Raw genomic sequence first — 19,187 nt, 5'->3', positions numbered from 1 at the left:
ACATGATTCTCTTCCTTTACAAAAAAGGTCATAAAGTGTGCAAAAGATATTTGTTTGTAAAGATTTTCATTTATGGGTATGTGTGTTTGCTATGTATGTGCAGATGCCTGTGGAGCCCAGATGAGGGAATTGGATCCCTTGGAGCTATAGTTACAGGTGGTTCGGAGCTGCCTGATGTGGGTGCTGGGAAACAAACTTAGTCCTCTAGAAGAGCACTATGCTGAACCACCTCTCCAACACCATTGATTATTTGTATGATGACATTTCTTACATAGCACACTAACAAGTATGCAGGTTGTTATAGCTCACATTTCTTTCATGGCCTGTTTACCTCTCTCTCCTCTTCAGATATGTACATTATTAACAACATGACTGGTAAGTTCCTAATCTCTCATGCTAATTTATCAAGAGATGTCACTAAGTTCTCCTAAGATTTGCCACTTACTGAAACCCCAAATGACAAATCAGAGTCCTAAATATCTTGATTTTCAACATAAAGCCAAGACAATTACTCTCCAGTGGAGTGGGTCTTCAAGCACAAAAACTAAGTTAAAATGTGCTTATTTAGTTTATTTTTAAACTCATTTAAAACAGTGTAAACATACAATATACGTATTTGGCAATTTAGATTAGGAATAACAAGAGCTTAATTACATGTTTGTATATGTCTGTGTGTCTATAAACACACATGAAGTGCAGATAAATACAGAAACACTACAAAATAAACAAAAAATTCAATATAATTTACTGATAAATATCTTTATGACATTAATTTGTTATGTTAATGATTGCAAAAAAAGCTCCTGATCCTGAAATATGGGATCTAAATATCCAACTTTTACATAAAATATGGTACCCCAATCTTTTAATAGTATATAAATAGATTCTGAATTAAAATTCCCGGTACCTTCCCTGCCAAACTCCCTATGGTAACAGATCCAGCTCACAGTTCAAGAAGGGTTCTTGAAATTCCAGCTTCCGTATGTAGTGGTACCATGGGTTTTAAACAAAGATCATGTGCAAAAAGTTTTCCTAAGATCCATTAGTGTACACTTCATTTTCTGCAAAAAAAAAATATGTGGCAGAGGATATCCCAGGGCACATAAAACCTCTACGATGGTGCCACACAGCAATGCACAGTCTTCACTGGAGGCGCAAGCAGAGCCAAGCACAGCGGGCTTACTCTCAACCCTGGAAGGGCGCAGACCATAGCAGACACTGGAGAGAGATGGCAGATGGTGTGAGGGCATGAACATGATCATCTATGAGGTTGTCCTGGTACCTTCAGCCGCATCTCCCTCCCTCATGTCAATTTCTTGAGCAGAGCAGCATTCTGAATCATGGAGAATGTTTATATTTATAAAAACTGAAAAGCTCTCTCTCTGTCCAGGTCCCAATCCACAAGACAGACTCCAAACATTGCTGGAGCATATACAGATCAGCTTCTTGCCCACGGTTTACAGAGAGTATTTGAGATTTCTCAAAATGATGGATGCAGCTGTCCTATTTTATATATATATATATATATATATATACACACACACACACACATATATATTTATCATACCTCATTCATTGATTTGCTCCTCTGTGCCATTCATAAAGCTGAGTTTTTACAAAGCTATTGCCATCTGAAGCAGGAAGGTAGTGGTAATGGCAGCTGGATGTACTAAATGTGTTCTGGGCATTGATAAATACCTGCTATTAACTTTTTGAGTCAACAGGAGATAGCCTGGTTGGACATAGATTGTTCAGAAAGGCTAATCTCCTTTTAAACAGTGTTTTGATTTTGGAAGACAACAGAGAAAAAGAGGAAGTGAAATTGCACAGCAATTTGAACTCTTAGGGAAAAACCTTTTGTCAAGAGGAAAATGATTTCTGGACAGGAGATAAGCCTCTGTTTTTATCTTTACAGAAGAGGGATGGTTTCCAAGTGATGTGAGGTCACATAAGAGCTAAGAGGACCAAACGCATTGTGATTCCTAAAAACAAATTTGTTCCTAAGTCAATCTGGAATTCGTCAATGAAGTGTAAGTCATATCAGAGCTCTAAGTGCTAACGAAGGCACCCTCCTTACATACCTGTGTTACAGGCTGGGTATCTCCAAGTAAAAGTCCAGTATCTGTAACATTTTGAACATACACCTAATGCAACAACTGGAAAATTCTATAACATGAAATTTTGTTTCCTGCATAAAATTATTTTAAAAAATTATTCAAAATGACTTTTAGGCTATACGTAACAAATATATGAAATATAAATGAACTTTATAATTAAAAGATGAGTCCCACCCCTGTAATATTTGCACATTTTAGAATATTTCTAAGGCCATAAGATATGTCATATATATGCAAATATTCCAAAAGCTAAAACACTTCTGGTCCCAAGAATTTTGGATAAGGCATACTCAAACTGCACTACAAATTGAAGTTTTCTGAGTTGAGGTTCTGCACAACCTTTTAAATGCTGCCTCCTTATGAATGACATCCTTTGGACACAGACAGAGACCTGAGAGAAAGAATGGTAACAGCATGGCCTCTTCACAGAACCAGAGAGAGAGCTTTCCTTTATTTACAACACAGCTACTGCTCAGGGGGTAGTCACACTATGTAAGGCTAATTACCATAGAGAAAATGGAGGAAGGCTCAAGGATTTTCAATATTTGGGAGGCTGGATAGTTTGGGATTATGAGAAATATAAGGTACATTTGTTCTTTTTTCTCTAGCATCCTGAACGAGCCAGGACAGAGTCACTGGCAAGCAATTCAGTTATACTCAGAACAAAGCAAATCAAGTGAGTAAGCAAGGACAGCAACACACCTTCATCCTGCAGACATGACAAATACAAAGGTCAGTTTACTGTCAGATATTGGCATATAACACAATAGGAATAGTGTTCAGTCGAATGACTAATCTGTGTGTACTAAACATAGTGGGGTGACGGTATAACTCCCTACGAAATATATCAATGTTTCACACTCAGGGAAGTCACAAACGTACAAGACAGTTAGCTTAGACCCTCAGTGCCTCCTCACACTGGCTGAACTGTAAACACCCATCTGGGTGCATGCTGTTGTAGCCTCATAGGTGTGGATATGACAATTCTAACCTATCTCCATTGTCTCTGCAAAGTGAGGTTCTACACTGCACAATTTTTGCTGTGACGGTTCCAATGACTGGCATTCCATGTCAGTCCATGTGTGTTTCAGACTATATGTTTTGATGTTCTCAGATCTTGGTGCCTCATTTATAGGAAACTTACTTCAAAGGAAAAGCAGTTTTAACCTTTCTCCAACAGGTGGTCATTACTTCCTTATACATGTAATCACAGGAAGAAAAAAAAATCTAAAAGGTTTATACTTCAAGCCAAAGTACATGAACCAGCATGTTTGTGTCTTGTTTCAGGAAAGGGACCCCAACAAATAATGCCACAGAATATGCCTACCAGTAGAAAGGCGAGCTGGACTTTGTACCCACATCCTATGTAGAAAAAGCTTTATTTTCTCAGTGAGCATCAGTGAATTTAGCTCACAGACACCCAGAAACAGGGGTGTTCTGGTCTACATTAAAATAAAATAGAAGTTGAGAATCTTTTATGTAGCAGCAAGCCAGGGAAGACCCAAAATTTTTCAGTCAAGTTGGTCTTTGAAAGGGAACCAGTTTTCCCTGAGGTTATAATCTAGCACAATGCCAGGTAACAGAAAAGAGGTTTTAACAGAGGATGCCCTGTGGACTAGGGGACTGGGACACTGGAAAAGCTACCATCTATCCCAGCAGACGGTAATTAGAGCCAGCAATGTCATCAGTGTGCTAAGGGCCACCAGTCACCTTGACCAAGGTAGACAGCAATACCTTACTACAGTGTAGATCAACAGAGGGAAGAAAGAAAGTCAGATATTTATCAGTGTTTCCTATCATATCATTACTCTTTATAACATTAGAATGCTCTTCACTCATGGATATTTATTTCTGGGTGTATCTGCCTATCTACTGCTATTCTCTACCTGCTAATTCTAATCCATAATTTTTAATCTTCATTTAAAAGCATAAATGAACCAAGGCACAGTGTTATGTATATTCAGCATATTACCTCTAGAATGTAGAAGGAATTGAGATTACAGGTAATAACATATAAAGAGTACTTTACATAGTAAACACTTGAATGTCTATAGAAAATTCTGAAGAAATCAGTTATCCATCAATGCCAAGTGGCATGGCGCTGGGAAGTCAAATGGCAGGTAATCAACTTTTGGAATCTTCAGAAAAAGACTGTCAGTATAAGTACTCATAGAAACGATATATTAGAATTCCTGAAATAGATATGATAAAATGGCTGCTGTACACCCACTCACTGCTGACACATGAATGGAAAGTAAATACCTAATCTGACGCTCTATAACTTAGTGAAACTCACAGGAAAAGCTGTAAACTGAATACTACAGAGAAAAGACCTGTGTAAATTTTATTCCAGCTAAAGAGGGTGATGGCATTTCACACTTTTTGGCTTAAGAATCCTGTACTTTTGTGTTTAACTTTCTTTTTCAAATGCACAGATTTTTAGAAGGCAGTTTCCCCATTAGTGTTTGCAAAAAATATATTTACCATTTGTACAAGAATGTCTCATAAGCCCCAAAGTCGGTACCATTAAAATATCTCAACATTTTAGTGTTACCAATGGAAACTAAGTTGTGTACTGCACTTCAGCTTTAGTCGTCCCATAACTGTAACCAAGCTTGTGATTAGGCTCTACCATCAGAAGACATGTGCAGGTGATTTGTTAGCGCTTGTATTTTAATATAAAATTTTATAAAGGTCTCAAGATAGCATCTTTACACAACTTTAAAGGAGGGGCCAGCCTTCTATGATTCACAAGTAAAATCTAGCCCACCACAAACTATTTACTATTAGGCCCTTAAAAACAGAGTTTGCTGATCCTTGCTCTAAACCCACAGAACCCGTCTAGAATTCTGGATTGATTGTTTACAGTGGAATCAGTGTTAGACTTAACTCGGATTTCTTTACAGACTTCATATACATTATTGTTTCAAATACTATCATCTTAGAAAACAAATAAAAATAAAGTTAAGATAAAACAAAGACTTATTTTCTTGAAATGTTTAGGACCAGCAAAACAATCATATATAAAAACAGTATATTTTAAAGAAAAAAATAAATGAACAATTTAAATTACATTGTTTTAAAGTAATGATTTCAAGGTTCTCCAGAGAATACCAAGTAATAAAGGACAGATCTCAACATCAGTACAGCAGGTTTCTGGTTTCCAAATTCTGGAGGATGCAGTATTTAAAACAGTATTTGAAATTCTGTGGCTGCTATTAGGAGACGTTGTAGAGAATTACTTTTTATCAAAACAAAAAGCAAAGTATTTTAAAAAGTAGGAAACCAGCCATACAGAATGGTCACAACGCAAATATCTGTATTCCTCTTTCCGTCATGAGGGAGCTACACAGTCTGCTGGTGAAGAACTTGACAGAAATCGACTTCATTTAGTGGCTGGTCCCCCATATCTGTGTCAGATAAAATCATAGCACTTATTATGTGTTACCATGGATACCATGAAGATACTGCCATCCACTAATACTATTAGAGGAAGACAACATAGTTTTCAGGGACCAGTCCTGTTTTGCCTTCATAAGTTGCTTTCAACCATCCTGGTTCCACTGATGGGTAGACTGGCAAAGTAAAAAAATAATGAAATGTCAGTCCGTTGACACTAGCTTCAAACAATTCACGTAAATTAAACAATCACATAAGAATCCATATGAAACTACATACATGCATTCATGCTGTCAAAACAAAATAATGGTTCAGGCCCTTTAAAGTCAGAAATTTCTTTGTATTTACACAATCAATTAGACAAACTGTGAGTGTGTGCTTCTCTCCACCCCCACCTCCCACCTCTGTTTCTCTTTTTTGTAAACAAGGCCTAATAGCCAGGCTAGCCTTGTATGATTCACTATGCTGCCTTGGGCTGGCCTCAAACTGACAGTCCTCCTGCGTCCACCCCTGGAGTATGCTACCATGCCTGGCGTGCTTCCTTCTCTTTTGTAAACAAATGTATAGATACATGCTCCTAGGAGGGCGGCTAAAATCTTGATGTGTTCACTAATGCAGGCTAAGAAGTGGAGTTCAGAGTAGAATTCAAGTCCTCTCTTGCTACACACCACTGGTCCATGCTCCCCCAGGAAAGAGAGAGGTAAAGCAGGGGTACTCACCATTGGAAAAGATCGCCCCCTGGGGGAAGGAGAGCTCGTGGCTGTGTTCAGCTTTACAGGAGTACATGGCTTTGGCTTGGCTGAAAGATCCAGACAATTTATAAAAACAACACTCAACTCAAATACATCTATATTTAAAACTATTCTTCATTAGTGCTATTAGCTGCTAGTGATAATAAGAACGTAATGGAAAGAAATTTCCACACAAAAGTACTCCAGTGAATTCTCCACAAACTGAGCCCCATTTTGTAACCAGACCAAGACCCTGCATATCTTTGACACACTGAAAGCCCTTCCTTGTGTTTCTAGGCAATACCCTCTAAGGAGACAACCTAGCTCAAAACAAATAGCATAGGCTGTTTTTCCAGACCACTATTATTTGTTAGAAAGCTGCTGAAGAGGCCACTTTAATTTTCAGATTACCTTAGGTAAGACATAAAAATTTAAAGATCAATAAGATATAGCAAATAGGTCACTTAGGCATGATAGAAGAACAGCAGGTGAATACTTGTTAAATAGCGACACCTATTGCTTCGTTGCCAGGGCGGCGACGGGGACAGACAGAAGTTCTGCAGCCCAGAAGAGTGCTCATTTCCTAAACAAACAACCAAACACACCATCAAAAACCCTAGATCCATGACCAGACCCTGAATACAGCCAGACACTCTAACGTTTTAAAAGCAGCCAGAATTTTGGAGTTTTATGTGAGGTCTGACGTAGAACACCTGATCCAATATCAAAGCTCAATCATCTGTGCTGATAATGAAGCCACCAGGCAAGTCCCTTCTCCTCAGCCCCATGCAACTAACTGCCTCCATAAGATCTGCAACTCCCCAACTCCACACACCATCATCCACCACCAAAGCCCAAGACAGTGTCACTTCTGGTTTCCCTGACTGCATGGTTTCCCTAGCAGCCCAAACCCCCTCAGTTTCCTGTTCTGTTCACTTATCATTCACAGAGAAAACAGAGCGAATCCAACATGGCTGACCAGATCACATCGCTTCCTGATAAGCCTTCCATAGTCTCCTAACTTAGGCCCCCAGCCACCCTGCTGCTTCTTCACATCTGCCTCTGACCCATTACTGGATTCCAGCTGCACCTGCCTGTGACCTCTTCCTCAAACATACCAACCCCACTTCCATCTGGAGGGCACTCTACCTTCTCCCTGACCTTCACATGGCTTATGAACTTCAGGTTCACCTGAAATTTCACGAGCATTGCTGAAGGTCAGTCCTCCCCTGATCTTGCACTTTAAAATAGCTGCCCACGTAGCTATCATGTTTCCCTGCTTCAATGAGGCTCGTGAGCACTGTTGAGCACACTCGGTATTCTGTGGCTTTTGTCGACTTTTATCTTCTCTTCTGTGAGAACAAGAGTACAACTCAAAGCTCACTCCAGGTCACCCTGCAGAGTTTCACAGTCAGTCAGGAGGCAACCCCACTTCAACCTCCAGGCCTACTGTGATTACATTCCTGCCTGACTAGGCTAACAGTTTCAGTTTCCCAAAGCCAATTTTCAGAGTCAACACCATTAACACCAAAACTGCCCACCCTAGTATGGCATTAACACTACCTGGTCAAACCAGATCACAGCACCACCTCCTCTTTGATCAACATCCCTTTCCTAGGGCTGATTAAAAGAAAAGTAAACCTAGCCTGTGAGAAAAGTTTGCTCTTTTTCCTTCTCTGATAAGAGCGCTTCTCAAGTTTATCCCAAAATAAATCTGTCCCTTACCACGGAACCTCTGCCTCCTCTTTCTTTTCTTTTTACAGCCCTACTAGAATGCTCGATGCTTCATAATAACTCAGGAACATTCCCTAAAGAAATGAGTAAATAGAAAGATGCTCTGGGCTTTTGTTCTAAATGATGGTTCTTTTTTGTTGATTTATTTGGTTTTGAGACAGGGTCTCCCTGTAGCCTCACTAGCCTGGGATCTACTATGTAGACCAGGGTGGCCTCAGTCTCACAGAGATCTGCCTGCCTGTGTCTCTTGGGGGCTGGGCACAACCACACGCAGAAACAATGGTCTTTTAAAGCACCCAGGTGCTCTCCCTGCCCTCTCTAATGTTCCAGCACTGTACCACAAAGAGGTGTCTGCACTTCGGCACCTCCCCAGCAAGAGCCTCCCACAGTGACTTCATTTCCTCACTGGAACTGGAACTTGGATCTCTCTCGACACTTCATGAACAAAGCACTGTCATTTAAACCTAGGCTTCCAAAGCCTACCTGAGCACTGGTTAACGAACAGAGGAATGCTCCCGTTCTGGCCCTAGAATCTTTCACGTGAGGGGTGTGTGTGTTGTTTTAGACTGGCAAAGAGTAGAAAGGGTACTATTATACTGAAGACCTGTGTGGGTAGCCTTAAATGGAATATTCATTTTTCCAAAAATCTACCTAAGTAGAACCATTTTTATTTGATTAGGGTATAATTGAGGATTGCAGAGGCATATCTTTAAAAATATCTCTATTTTATTACATTTATTTATTTATTTTTAATTTATTTATATGTGTGTGGATACACATGCCATGCAGTCCACGTGGAGATCAGAGGACAACTTGTGGGAGTCAATTCTATCCTCCCACCATGTGAGTCCCAGGGACTGAACTCAGATTGTCAGGCTTGGTGGCAAGCCCTTTTACTTGCTGAGATTTCTAATCATCCATACATATTAGAAATAATTCTGACTTCAATAATTTCCTCCAATGACATTTTTATTAATATTTCAGGTATGAGCATTTTCCTTGTCATATTTTATGGTCTGGATGAGGGAGGGGGAAGCATTCAGAATGACCATGTCTCTAAATGAACAGCGATCACTGAGTATATCAGAAACACAAAGCAAGAAGTCCTATGATGACTTCTGAATTATTTGTGCACCTGATGGACAGGCCTTTCTTCAGCTGACCAGCAAGGCTGCAGATGTTAATTCAGCAGACAGCTCTGATGCTGCAGTGATGGTAACATGGCTGTCCTCTCCCTTCCTCTCTCACTGCCTGTGCATCAGATAACACTGTCACCTATCGTGTCTGTCTTCAGAAGGCTCTAACATCCCTTTGATAAAGACTTTGAAAATCTTGCTCCTGACTGCAGGGAAAAAGAGTAATGACACCCACAAACCTAAAGTCTATTTTTTCTGTCATCAGTAAAATGATCTGCTCACAGTCTCCTTTCTCAACTGCCACCTAATACTGATGTCTGAACTTGTAAAGGTTTCATAAAGTCAAGGTGCAAAATTTAGCAATCTTATCCAAAGTATGAAAAGCAGAAAATTCAAGAACATCAATGCAATGTTTCCTAGGGCCACTGAACAATCACTCCCTCGCATGTGCACGTGTACACACGCGTCCACATTTTTTAACTTCTGAAACAGAAGTGCATATAAATGGATTAGGAAGAGGCCAAGGCATGCACACCCCACCCCCCCAGCTATTGTATATCCCACAACCATCTAAGTGGTCATCAATAGAAGACAAATAAAATGAAGCATGGAACTAAATTACCAGGTAACAATGAAAAATTGTGCATGCGCGTGCACGCGTGCGTGTGTGTGTGTCTGTGTGTGTGCGCGCACACAGAAGGCCAACATCAAGTGTCCCAGGTGCCGTCCACCTCGATTTTTCAGACAGACTCTCACTTGCCTGGAACTCACCATCTGCTAGCCTGGCTGGCCATGGAGCCCAGGCACACGCTTGTCTTTGTCCCCCAAAACCCGCACACCTGGCATTTTTCACATGGGTACTGGGGTTTGAACTCAGAACCTCCTGTTTGCAAGACAAGCACTTTGCCAACTGAGCTATTTTCCCAGCCCCACATCATGTTACTGAAGAACACATGCCTGGAAACAATGGCAGCATGGAAGGCAAAAGTTAGATGCACTTGTCCCTTGTTCTCCACTTGAGCGTGCAGAGGGAGAGCTGCTCACATCACGGGCAGCCACACCAAGACACCATGGGAAGCTAAGTGGGAAAGTAACAAAATGTTTTTACATCAAAAACGTGATTGAGCTGGAGAGATGGCTCAGCAGCTTTAAGGCTGCTTGCTGTACTTGCAGGACATGGGATTGTTTCCCAGCATCCACATCAGGCAGCTCACAGCTGTCTGTAATTTCGGCTCCAGGTGACCTGATGCCCTCTATTGACCTCTGCGGGCAACTGCACAAACGTGCATAAAGACAGGCAGGCAGGCAGGCAGGCAGGCAGACAGACACACACACACAATAATTAAATCTTGAAAAGAAAAGCTGTTTGAGCTGTGAGCTGGACGGATGGCTCAGCAGTTAAGAACACTGGCTACTTTTGCAGAGGACCTGGGTTCAGTTCCAACACCCACATGGTGGCTAAGCAGTGTGTGTAACTCCAGTTCCAGAGGATCCGACAACGTCTTCTGACCTCTGGAGACACTGTACGACAGGGGTGCACTTACATACAGGCAGGCAATACACTCATAGACATAAAATAAAAATAATAAAATATTTTTTAAAGAAACCATGGTTTCCATGTTATGTTTGATATGCTATCTCCTCACTTTCCTCCTGCAGTGTTAGGAAACTCAAGCCTTGTACATGCATTCTAAGCAATCACTCTACCACTGAGCTCCAGCCCCAGCCCTGGTTTTGTGATGACATGTGTGCTTTACATCAATGGCCCTCAGCCTTCTTCAAACACAGAGTCACTGGGCAAGCCTTTTTGAGTTCCTCATTTTGTGCCTTGTACATATAAACAAAATATTAGTGCTTTAAAATAATTAAAATAAGCCAGATGTGGTGGCACATGCCTTTTATCCCAGCACTCAAGAGGCAGAGATAAGTAGATCTCTGTGAGGTCAAGGCCAGCCTTGGCTACATCATAAGTTCCAGGCTACAGGGAGACCCTGTCTCAAAAAGACCAAAAAAAAGAAAAAGAAAAAAAAAATTAAATGTTTGTTTAGAATAAGTCAGGTACTTCTCTTAATTCTCAAGTACTCAATTTACTCAATTCACAGTTCAACCTTCAGTAGATATTTGTACACAGTGCATAAACTATATGATTTTTACATGATGAAATTTGAAGATAAATGGATGGAACAGAAGCCGTTATACTAAGAAACACAGTCTCAGAGAAACAAAGGACATATGTTCTCCCTCATTTGTGAATCCTAGCACCTAATACTTACATGTGAGTATATATCCTGATGTTACTGTGGGGATCAGGAAATGTAAAGAAACTGGGGAAGGAGTCTGAGAGGGAAGAACAGTAGTAGACAGGTGTTACCAAGGGGAAATGGGTAAAATGTGGGTATCTAAATGAGAGGGGGAGATGGAGGGTTATACAAGAAACTACGGGGGTAAAGGGAAAGAAGGAGCTCAAGGGAAGGGGAGCCATAGGAGGCAGGTATTACCAAGGGTGAAATGGGGAAAATAGGGATACTTTAGCTGGGGAGGAAGGAGGGAGGTTCAAATGGGGAGAGAGGGGAGAGATAACTCTACATTAGTCCATGTGTATAGGTGAGGGCCATATAACAATAAACAGTGCCAGACAGGAGAAACCTCCCTTTGAGTTGTTGGCCAGGGTGGTCCAAGAGACTCAAAAAATTACTCATTGCCACTGCCCTTGATTGTCTCCCAGAACTTTAAGGAAAGCCCCTACTGCTGAAGACAGGATGTACTTCAGACACAGGATTTGGCTCAATGGAGCTGGAAATGACCTGGACACCACCTCCGTAAAGGCAAGCTCTCATAGTTTTGGAGAACACTATGCAAGCTTCTAAGGGAGAATGTCAATCAATGATCCAACCTTAACTTTAAAGCCTAATAACCACAACAACTACTGACACAGCAAACTATATTGAGGCAGTAGTGGCACTTTTATCTTGGGGGTAATCAACAGCCACCTTATTGGATTTAAAGCCCACTCAATGGGAGTGAACTCGTGTGTGGCACTGTAAACACAGTCAAATACACATGGGTGGAGAGATCATGGATCTTAGAGAAAACCCCAAGGATGCCACATCCCTAGACAAATGTAATTTCTTACTATGTGCTAAATACAGATCATTATATTTACAGACAAGTATGCGGGTCACCTCTCATCAAAGAAGCTTCTCTTGCAACAGATGGTAACTATTACAGAGCTCCACAACTGGTCACACATAGAGACTGTCTATGAAATGCCAAATCCTAGGTGACTTATCTACAATGGAACCTCTACACCCAAGGTTCATGGAACACAGTAGAACAAGGGGTAGAGAGACAACTAATGCATCTCTCAACTCTCATCCCTCACACAACAAAGGTCTATGAACACAGAAGGACACAGACAGTCAAAGTATAGAGAATCTGAGTCTACAAAATACTGATCCTTGGATAGGACTCCGTATTAAAATCCACCTACCCAGGGCTCAGGGACCATTGCAGAAGAGGGAGCAGAAAGATTGTAAGAGCCAGGGGAGAAGGTGCACGACCTCATCAAAATAGAGTACTACAGGCTCCTGAGACCTTGCTCTTATGAATCTCCAGCAATGGCATCAACATGCACAAGACCCATGCAAACTGAAGCAGACAAAAACTCAGCACAGAACTGGGAAATGGGCAGCAGGCCCCAACCTTAGCCAAAGAACTATTGGCAGCTGATTACTGCTGAGTGAGGAACAGCTAGTCTTCTTAAAGGGAGGGACTCTAGACCCCAGTGGATGAACCTGCACTGAGGGACATTTGGGGACACTAACTTGACTTCATAGGCCTTAACATCAATGACAGAATGCATGAAATCCAGTGGAGGGGGCCTATGGGAGGGTGCCAATGGGGAAGGGGTATGAAGATGATTAAGATGTTCTACATGAAATACATACATATTCATTAAAATATTATTAATAATATAGACTCATTTCTCAAAAATAAATTAATTAATTAAAATAAAATGGATCTCCCCTGCCACTGAGTAGGATTTAAGAAGTAAGCCTTGGGGGAACTATTTTCGACATGTTTCTGTAATGGTTAGCCAAGTGACACTGAGGGCATTTTTCAAACGTAACTGTAAAGCACCAGTGTCTGCTTAGGGCTACCTTGGGTGTCTGAGGACATTTCTCTTACTATCTCTCCAGTGTCCATGTATATAAGATCATGTGGGGAGGTTGGACAAAATGCAGATCTCAGGTTTCAGACTGACATCCTGGTTTACAGGATCTGTGGTAAAGCTCTAATTCCCCGTTTTATACGGTCTGGCAGGGTGCTCCACTCTCCCTTCCGCACTGAACTTGCTATCCAAATTGCCTTGCCAATTTTTGAAACTTCTATTACTGCAGACCAGACTGTTTCCAGACTACCGTTCTCATTTTACTTTGCCTGATTGTTTTTAAAAAAAACTTTGATTTATTTTTATTTTTTGTGTATGGATATTTTTGCCTGCATGTATGTAAATGTACCGTGTGTGTACAATGCACAGAGGAGCCAGAAGAGGGCACTGCATCCCATGGAACTGAAGTTACTGATGATTCTTAGCTGCCATCTGGGTGCTGGAAACTGAACCCAGGTCCTGTGAAAGAGTAGCCAATGCTCTTAACCATGGAATTGGCTTTCCAGCTCAATTCTTGAGTAAAGCCATTTCCCAAAGAGTCACCTTTCTTTTTCACTCAGTGAGCTCTGTTGGGAGGCATCTTCCCTTCACCTATGCAGAACAGTTCTGTGCAGAAATCTCTCTAACGCATTGAATTCCATGCTCTCTACCCCCAGCTGCCCATTTCAAATCACCTCATCTGTGTCTCAGCCTCCTCAAACTATACCTCAAAATGTCTTGTTCCGTTTCATAAATATAATTTAAGTATAGAAGCTAAACTAGTATTTTCTGATGCCTCAGATAAGCCAATGCTCTTAACCATGGAATTGGCTTTCCAGCTCAATTCTTGAGTAAAGCCATTTCCCAAAGAGTCACCTTTCTTTTTCACTCAGTGAGCTCTGTTGGGAGGCATCTTCCCTTCACCTATGCAGAACAGTTCTGTGCAGAAATCTCTCTAACGCATTGAATTCCATGCTCTCTACCCCCAGCTGCCCATTTCAAATCACCTCATCTGTGTCTCAGGCTCCTCAAACTATACCTCAAAATGTCTTGTTCCATTTCATAAATATAATTTAAGTACAGAAGCTAAACTAGTATTTTCTGATGCCTCAGATATGCAGAGTCTCCTCTACCCACCTTTACTCCCACTAAGCACATGCCTAGTCCTCATCATATCCATGAAAACCCTCAGCACTTTTCTGTTTTTGCTCTTCTAATTAAGCCCTTCAAAATCTCACTGGTTCCAACCAAAATGGCTGACTGTCCACTCTCTTCCTGCGAGAAGCCTCTTGAATGACCCGTGTGTCCCTTGTTGATTATTGCCCATCTGCTTAGTGATAGGCATAGCATTCAGTTGCTCCTACAGGGCAGCTTTTCACAGTCTCAAGGCCATCCACTAAAATCACATGGCGTAAGTCTAGTCTTCCTTCTGCCTCACTCATTCAGTCATCCTTTACTGACCCTTTCAAGGGTGGCCCTGAGCTCTCTACAAGGAATATCAATCGGGCATGGTAGGATGTTAGCCAGGAAAAGGCCTTCACTTCTATGTATAATTCAACTTCATTTAATAGCACAAAAGAGCATCTGAGGCCTCTCATGAGCTCATGTTCCAATATCATTAATACATTCATGAGAAGCTTGAATACCTTAGGCAAACAATTTCAATAATAATTATAACCATAACAACAATTGTTAGGTGTACCTCTAGGGCACCTACCATATATTCCAAATACATTATTATATATATTCATGATAATTTGGCAAGTACAGAATTATGACCTTAATTGTAGATAGAGAACACAGATTTCTAAAATGCATAACTGCAAGACTCTACAATTAGGAAATGATACAGCAAAAATCTGAATGAGGGTCTGTCTGACCTTCAACATCTTTTCTGCTTCTTGGTGTGGTATCGCAGTAAAAACTAAGGATGCTGTCCACATGGGCTATGGATTGGCTCTCAAAGAAACTCTGGGGCTCTGAACGTGCAGCTGAGTGAGCTCTGAGAGTCTTCAGAGGCCTAGTTGTAGCTGATTCACAGTATTCACAATTCACAAGCATATTTGAAATGTGTAGGTTGGTTGTCAGACATCTAAGTGTGTATTATATGACAGCTTCCTGATTTGCTTCACTTATGGTCTTTTATTAAAACTCTGTGGGATTATCATTCTAATTACATCTTCCATATCTGTAGGTTCCTCATCCACAGTTTCAAATAACCACATTGAAACATTTTTTAAAAAGGTCTCTGTCCTGAACATGCACAGATCTTTTTCTTGTTACAAGACCCTAAGCAATCTGTTTACACAGAGCTTACATGGTAGGTATCAAAAGTAATTAGAAATTATATGCAGGCAGATGTAAGTCAGTTTCATGCAAACACCATGCATGGTATATCCCAGTCTGAGCAGCCATGGATTTTGTATTGGGCAGGAAAGGTCTTAGAAACAAGCCTGTTTCCTGAGATTTTTTTTTTATCATGAAAGCTATTTAGCACTTGGTAACAGAACGGCTCCATCTAGTGGGGCAATTCAGCTATACAGCAGGATAGACAAGTGTGAGGTTAAGTTTCTTATACTAAGGCCAGAAAGCAACAGCAATCTCAAAGAACTGATGCTGATTATGGCATGCCAACTCAGATTTGGCTATATCGCCACAGCAAGTGTAGACGGCGGGACAGAGGTAAGGTGCCGGGAGAGCTCTGGGTCTGGCTGCAGAAAAGCAGGGCAGCAATTACACCATCATGATTATCAGGAGTCAAAACATGCACACAAACCAAAAAGCAAGCAAGCAGACTAAGGTTTGGGGCTTTGGACAAAACCAAAGTATTTGAAAGTCACTGATCTAAAAACTAATCTAAAACTAGCATATGCCTGCAAGATGCCTATAACCATCCTGGCAGGGCAAGGCTACTCTAAGGTGAGACACTTGGTCCCTTGGGTTAATCAGATTCTTGAAACAATGGTCTCCGAGGAAATGGAATTCCTCCTCACAGTGGGAGAAGAAAAGCACTGATACTTGTGCCAGCCAGAGCTGCAACTTCTCCCCAGGAAGAGCTTTCACACATTCTGAAAACTTGTCAGGTCACTTTGCAAGAGAGGCTGGAGCAGAGAGGAGGATGGTGGGTAGGGGCACATCTTGATGGGGAACTGCTTAGTTATGCGCACCCTTGGTCTCTGTTTAAATACCATCCTTTTCTCAGAACCTCAAAGCTGGACATGTCGGGGGCGGTCACTAGACCTCTGTATTTATTCCTCATCTTAATGTGGCCATATTGCACAAATCTGTTTTCTCTACTTTTCACTATTGCTCACTATTAACTGGCCTATTGAGGAAGAGGCTCTGACCCCACGAGTTCCAGAACCGTGCCTGGAATTGGAGGTGTGTTTAAAGGCTTGCTGGAAAAACTCACATGCTTTTATAAAGATGATTCAAGAACTTTTCCTTTGGCTGAATAACTTTTAGAAGAAATATACAGCAATATCTAAATTATCCATGTTTTACTTTATAGTCTTCAGTATTCAGTTGTGGGAAGTTCAGACATGCCTTGGTACAGCCAGAAGTGTAAGGGAAGGGAACCAAATCTACTCACTTATATGCATTTACTGAATGCTTCCTCTAAAAAGGTAAACTTGGGGAAACTTCCACTTTCATGAGATTCCATTATTCAAATGTGAACCCAAGGGCCAATGCAGACTAGGGAAATCCATCAGGAAAGGAGGAAGAGGAAACAGGAACTTGAGAAGCACAGCACACTGAAGGAGCAAGATGTGGTCACTGGAGTCCTTTTACCAACAGAGCAGAGTGCAAGCCCAGAAGCTCAGTGAATTCTGTCCTCCAGAAACAGAGACTCCCAGGCTCCTTAGCTCTGCAACACTGCTCTGAGCTGCATCATGAAGATTCTTCCAGAAAAAGGGTAACTTTTAAAAGTCAAGAATATGCTTTTGACAATTGTCCCCAAAATGATTATCATTAGAAGTATACAAAGAGATGATTACAGTAACTTCAAGTTTTATTAAAGATGCTTAGAATTCTTTTTATGAAGGGGAGGGACAGGATTTCACGTATTTCAGGCTAGCCTCAAACTTGTTATACAGCCAAGAATTATCTTGAACTTCTGATCCTCCTTCTCTTACTTACGGAGTACTAGGATTGCAAGAATGCATGGCCACACTTGGTTTATGTGGTGCTGGGGTTCACTTCGAACCCAGGGCCTGTGCATGTCAGTCAAGTACTTTACCGAGTGAGTGACATCCTCTGCTGGAAGTGTGTACAATCTGATATACTAAATGCTGTTTTCAGATGTCTGGAAAGGCCAGTGGACACAGACTTTTTTGATCATCTGAAAAACTGGAGTTGGCGGTGCCCTCAAGAGTCATCCGTCATGTTAACACATACAGTCATATCCCTGTTGTTTTTTTTTTTTAATGTATTAAAGGTTTTGAAAACTTACCGCCCAGAAGAAACTGGCTTGGGTGACCCAGCATTTTCAAATATTTGAGCCTTTGCTGCCACTCTGCAAAATATGTTTAAATGCATTTAATAACATTAAAATATTTTAATAATTAGAATAGTAAGTTTAAAATGAAGTTAATCAGAAGAATTCTGTTCAATGAGAAATTCAAATTCTCGTGCAAACAAAACAAAGCAAAAAAGATTAGTTGAGAACCACCACCCAAATTAGAGCCATGTTTGAACTGGTTTTTGCTTTCATGTGAAAGAGTTTTAGCTGTGGCCTCAATGCAAAGCATCAGGCGATAACCTACGGCTTGCTCCCCGGCTCTTACTGTCCTCATCCTTTTACCTCAGAAAACTGAGGGCACAAAGGAGACACTTTGTCCCCACTCAGCCCCCAGCAGGCAGCCTGTCATTTGCTCCTGTGGAACTGCCATGAAAGAAAGAAAGAATCAAATCAACATGGCAGAGGATAAGCTGTTGTTCATTCTGATGTGACTAGAGGAAACTCAGATGATTTCCTGTGTTTCTGACCTGTGGACACCTTTCCCATAAAGTGAAAAGGACACACTCTGAAAATATGGCCAACGAATTAGCTTGTTGATGCCTGTCTTGTTTCAAATCATGGAGTGTGTGTGTAAGGGTCGGGGGGACAGGCTCTGTCTCAAGAGGAGAGGCTACTGAGTACAGAAGGGAGACAACTGCAGTCAAAGTGTCCTTGATACCCAAAAAGTGTTTTGTATTTGCCAGAAAAGAATATTAAATTCCATGAATGAGGTCCTAAATTCGACTTTAAAATAATCTGTTCTTTAAAAAAATTACATCACATTCTATTTTGTGAGCATGAGGGGTGGGTCACACACAGGACATGGTGCACGTGTGGAGGTGAGGCGACAGCTGTGAGCTGGCTCTTGCCTTCCACTCTGTAGGTCCTGGGATCTAACTCAAGTCGTGAGATTTGGCAGCAATCTCTACCTGCCACGAAAAGAATATTAAATTCCATGAATGAGGTCCTAAATTCGACTTTAAAATAACCTGTTCTTTAAAAAAATTACATCACATTCTATTTTGTGTGCATGAGGGGTGGGTCACACACAGGACACGGTGCACATGTGGAGGTGAGGCGACAGCTGTGAGCTGGCTCTTGCCTTCCGCTCTGTAGGTCCTGGGATCTAACTCAGGTCGTGAGATGTGGCAGCAGTGCCTCTACCTGCCACCTCACTAGCTTCAATCTGTTATTTTTTTAATTGAAATTCTTGAGGCTGGAGAGATGGCTCAGTGTTAAGAGCATTGGTTGCTCTTGCAAAGGACCTAGGTTGGATTCTCAGCACCCACATGGTGGCTAACAACTGTCTGTAACTCCAGTTCCAAGTTCCAGGGCAATCTGATGTCCTCTTCTGACCTCTACAGGCATTGCGCAACACAGGTACACTTACATACATGCAGACAATACATTCATACACAA

The 19,187-nt window shown here is 41.3% G+C and overlaps 1 protein-coding gene across 1 annotated transcript in view; it reads right to left on the bottom strand.

Moving 5' to 3' along the window:
• Nucleotides 1-743: 743 nt before the first annotated feature.
• Nucleotides 744-19,187, bottom strand: part of Arhgap42 (Rho GTPase activating protein 42) — a 311,085-nt gene continuing 292,641 nt past the window's right edge. The window contains exons 22-24 of the mRNA XM_008848669.3: nt 17,721-17,783; nt 6,236-6,315; nt 744-5,692 (exon numbers count right to left, since the gene is read on the bottom strand). Of these exons, the coding sequence (XP_008846891.1) occupies nt 5,604-5,692; nt 6,236-6,315; nt 17,721-17,783 (232 nt within the window). The 3' untranslated portion in view covers nt 744-5,603. The remainder of the gene's footprint in view (nt 5,693-6,235; nt 6,316-17,720; nt 17,784-19,187) is intronic.

The sequence above is a fragment of the Nannospalax galili genome, unplaced genomic scaffold, assembly GCF_000622305.1.
Source record: "Nannospalax galili isolate Female #2095 unplaced genomic scaffold, S.galili_v1.0 scaffold824, whole genome shotgun sequence".
Lineage (NCBI taxonomy): Eukaryota > Metazoa > Chordata > Mammalia > Rodentia > Spalacidae > Nannospalax > Nannospalax galili.
This window is presented reverse-complemented; position numbering and strand designations above follow the sequence as displayed.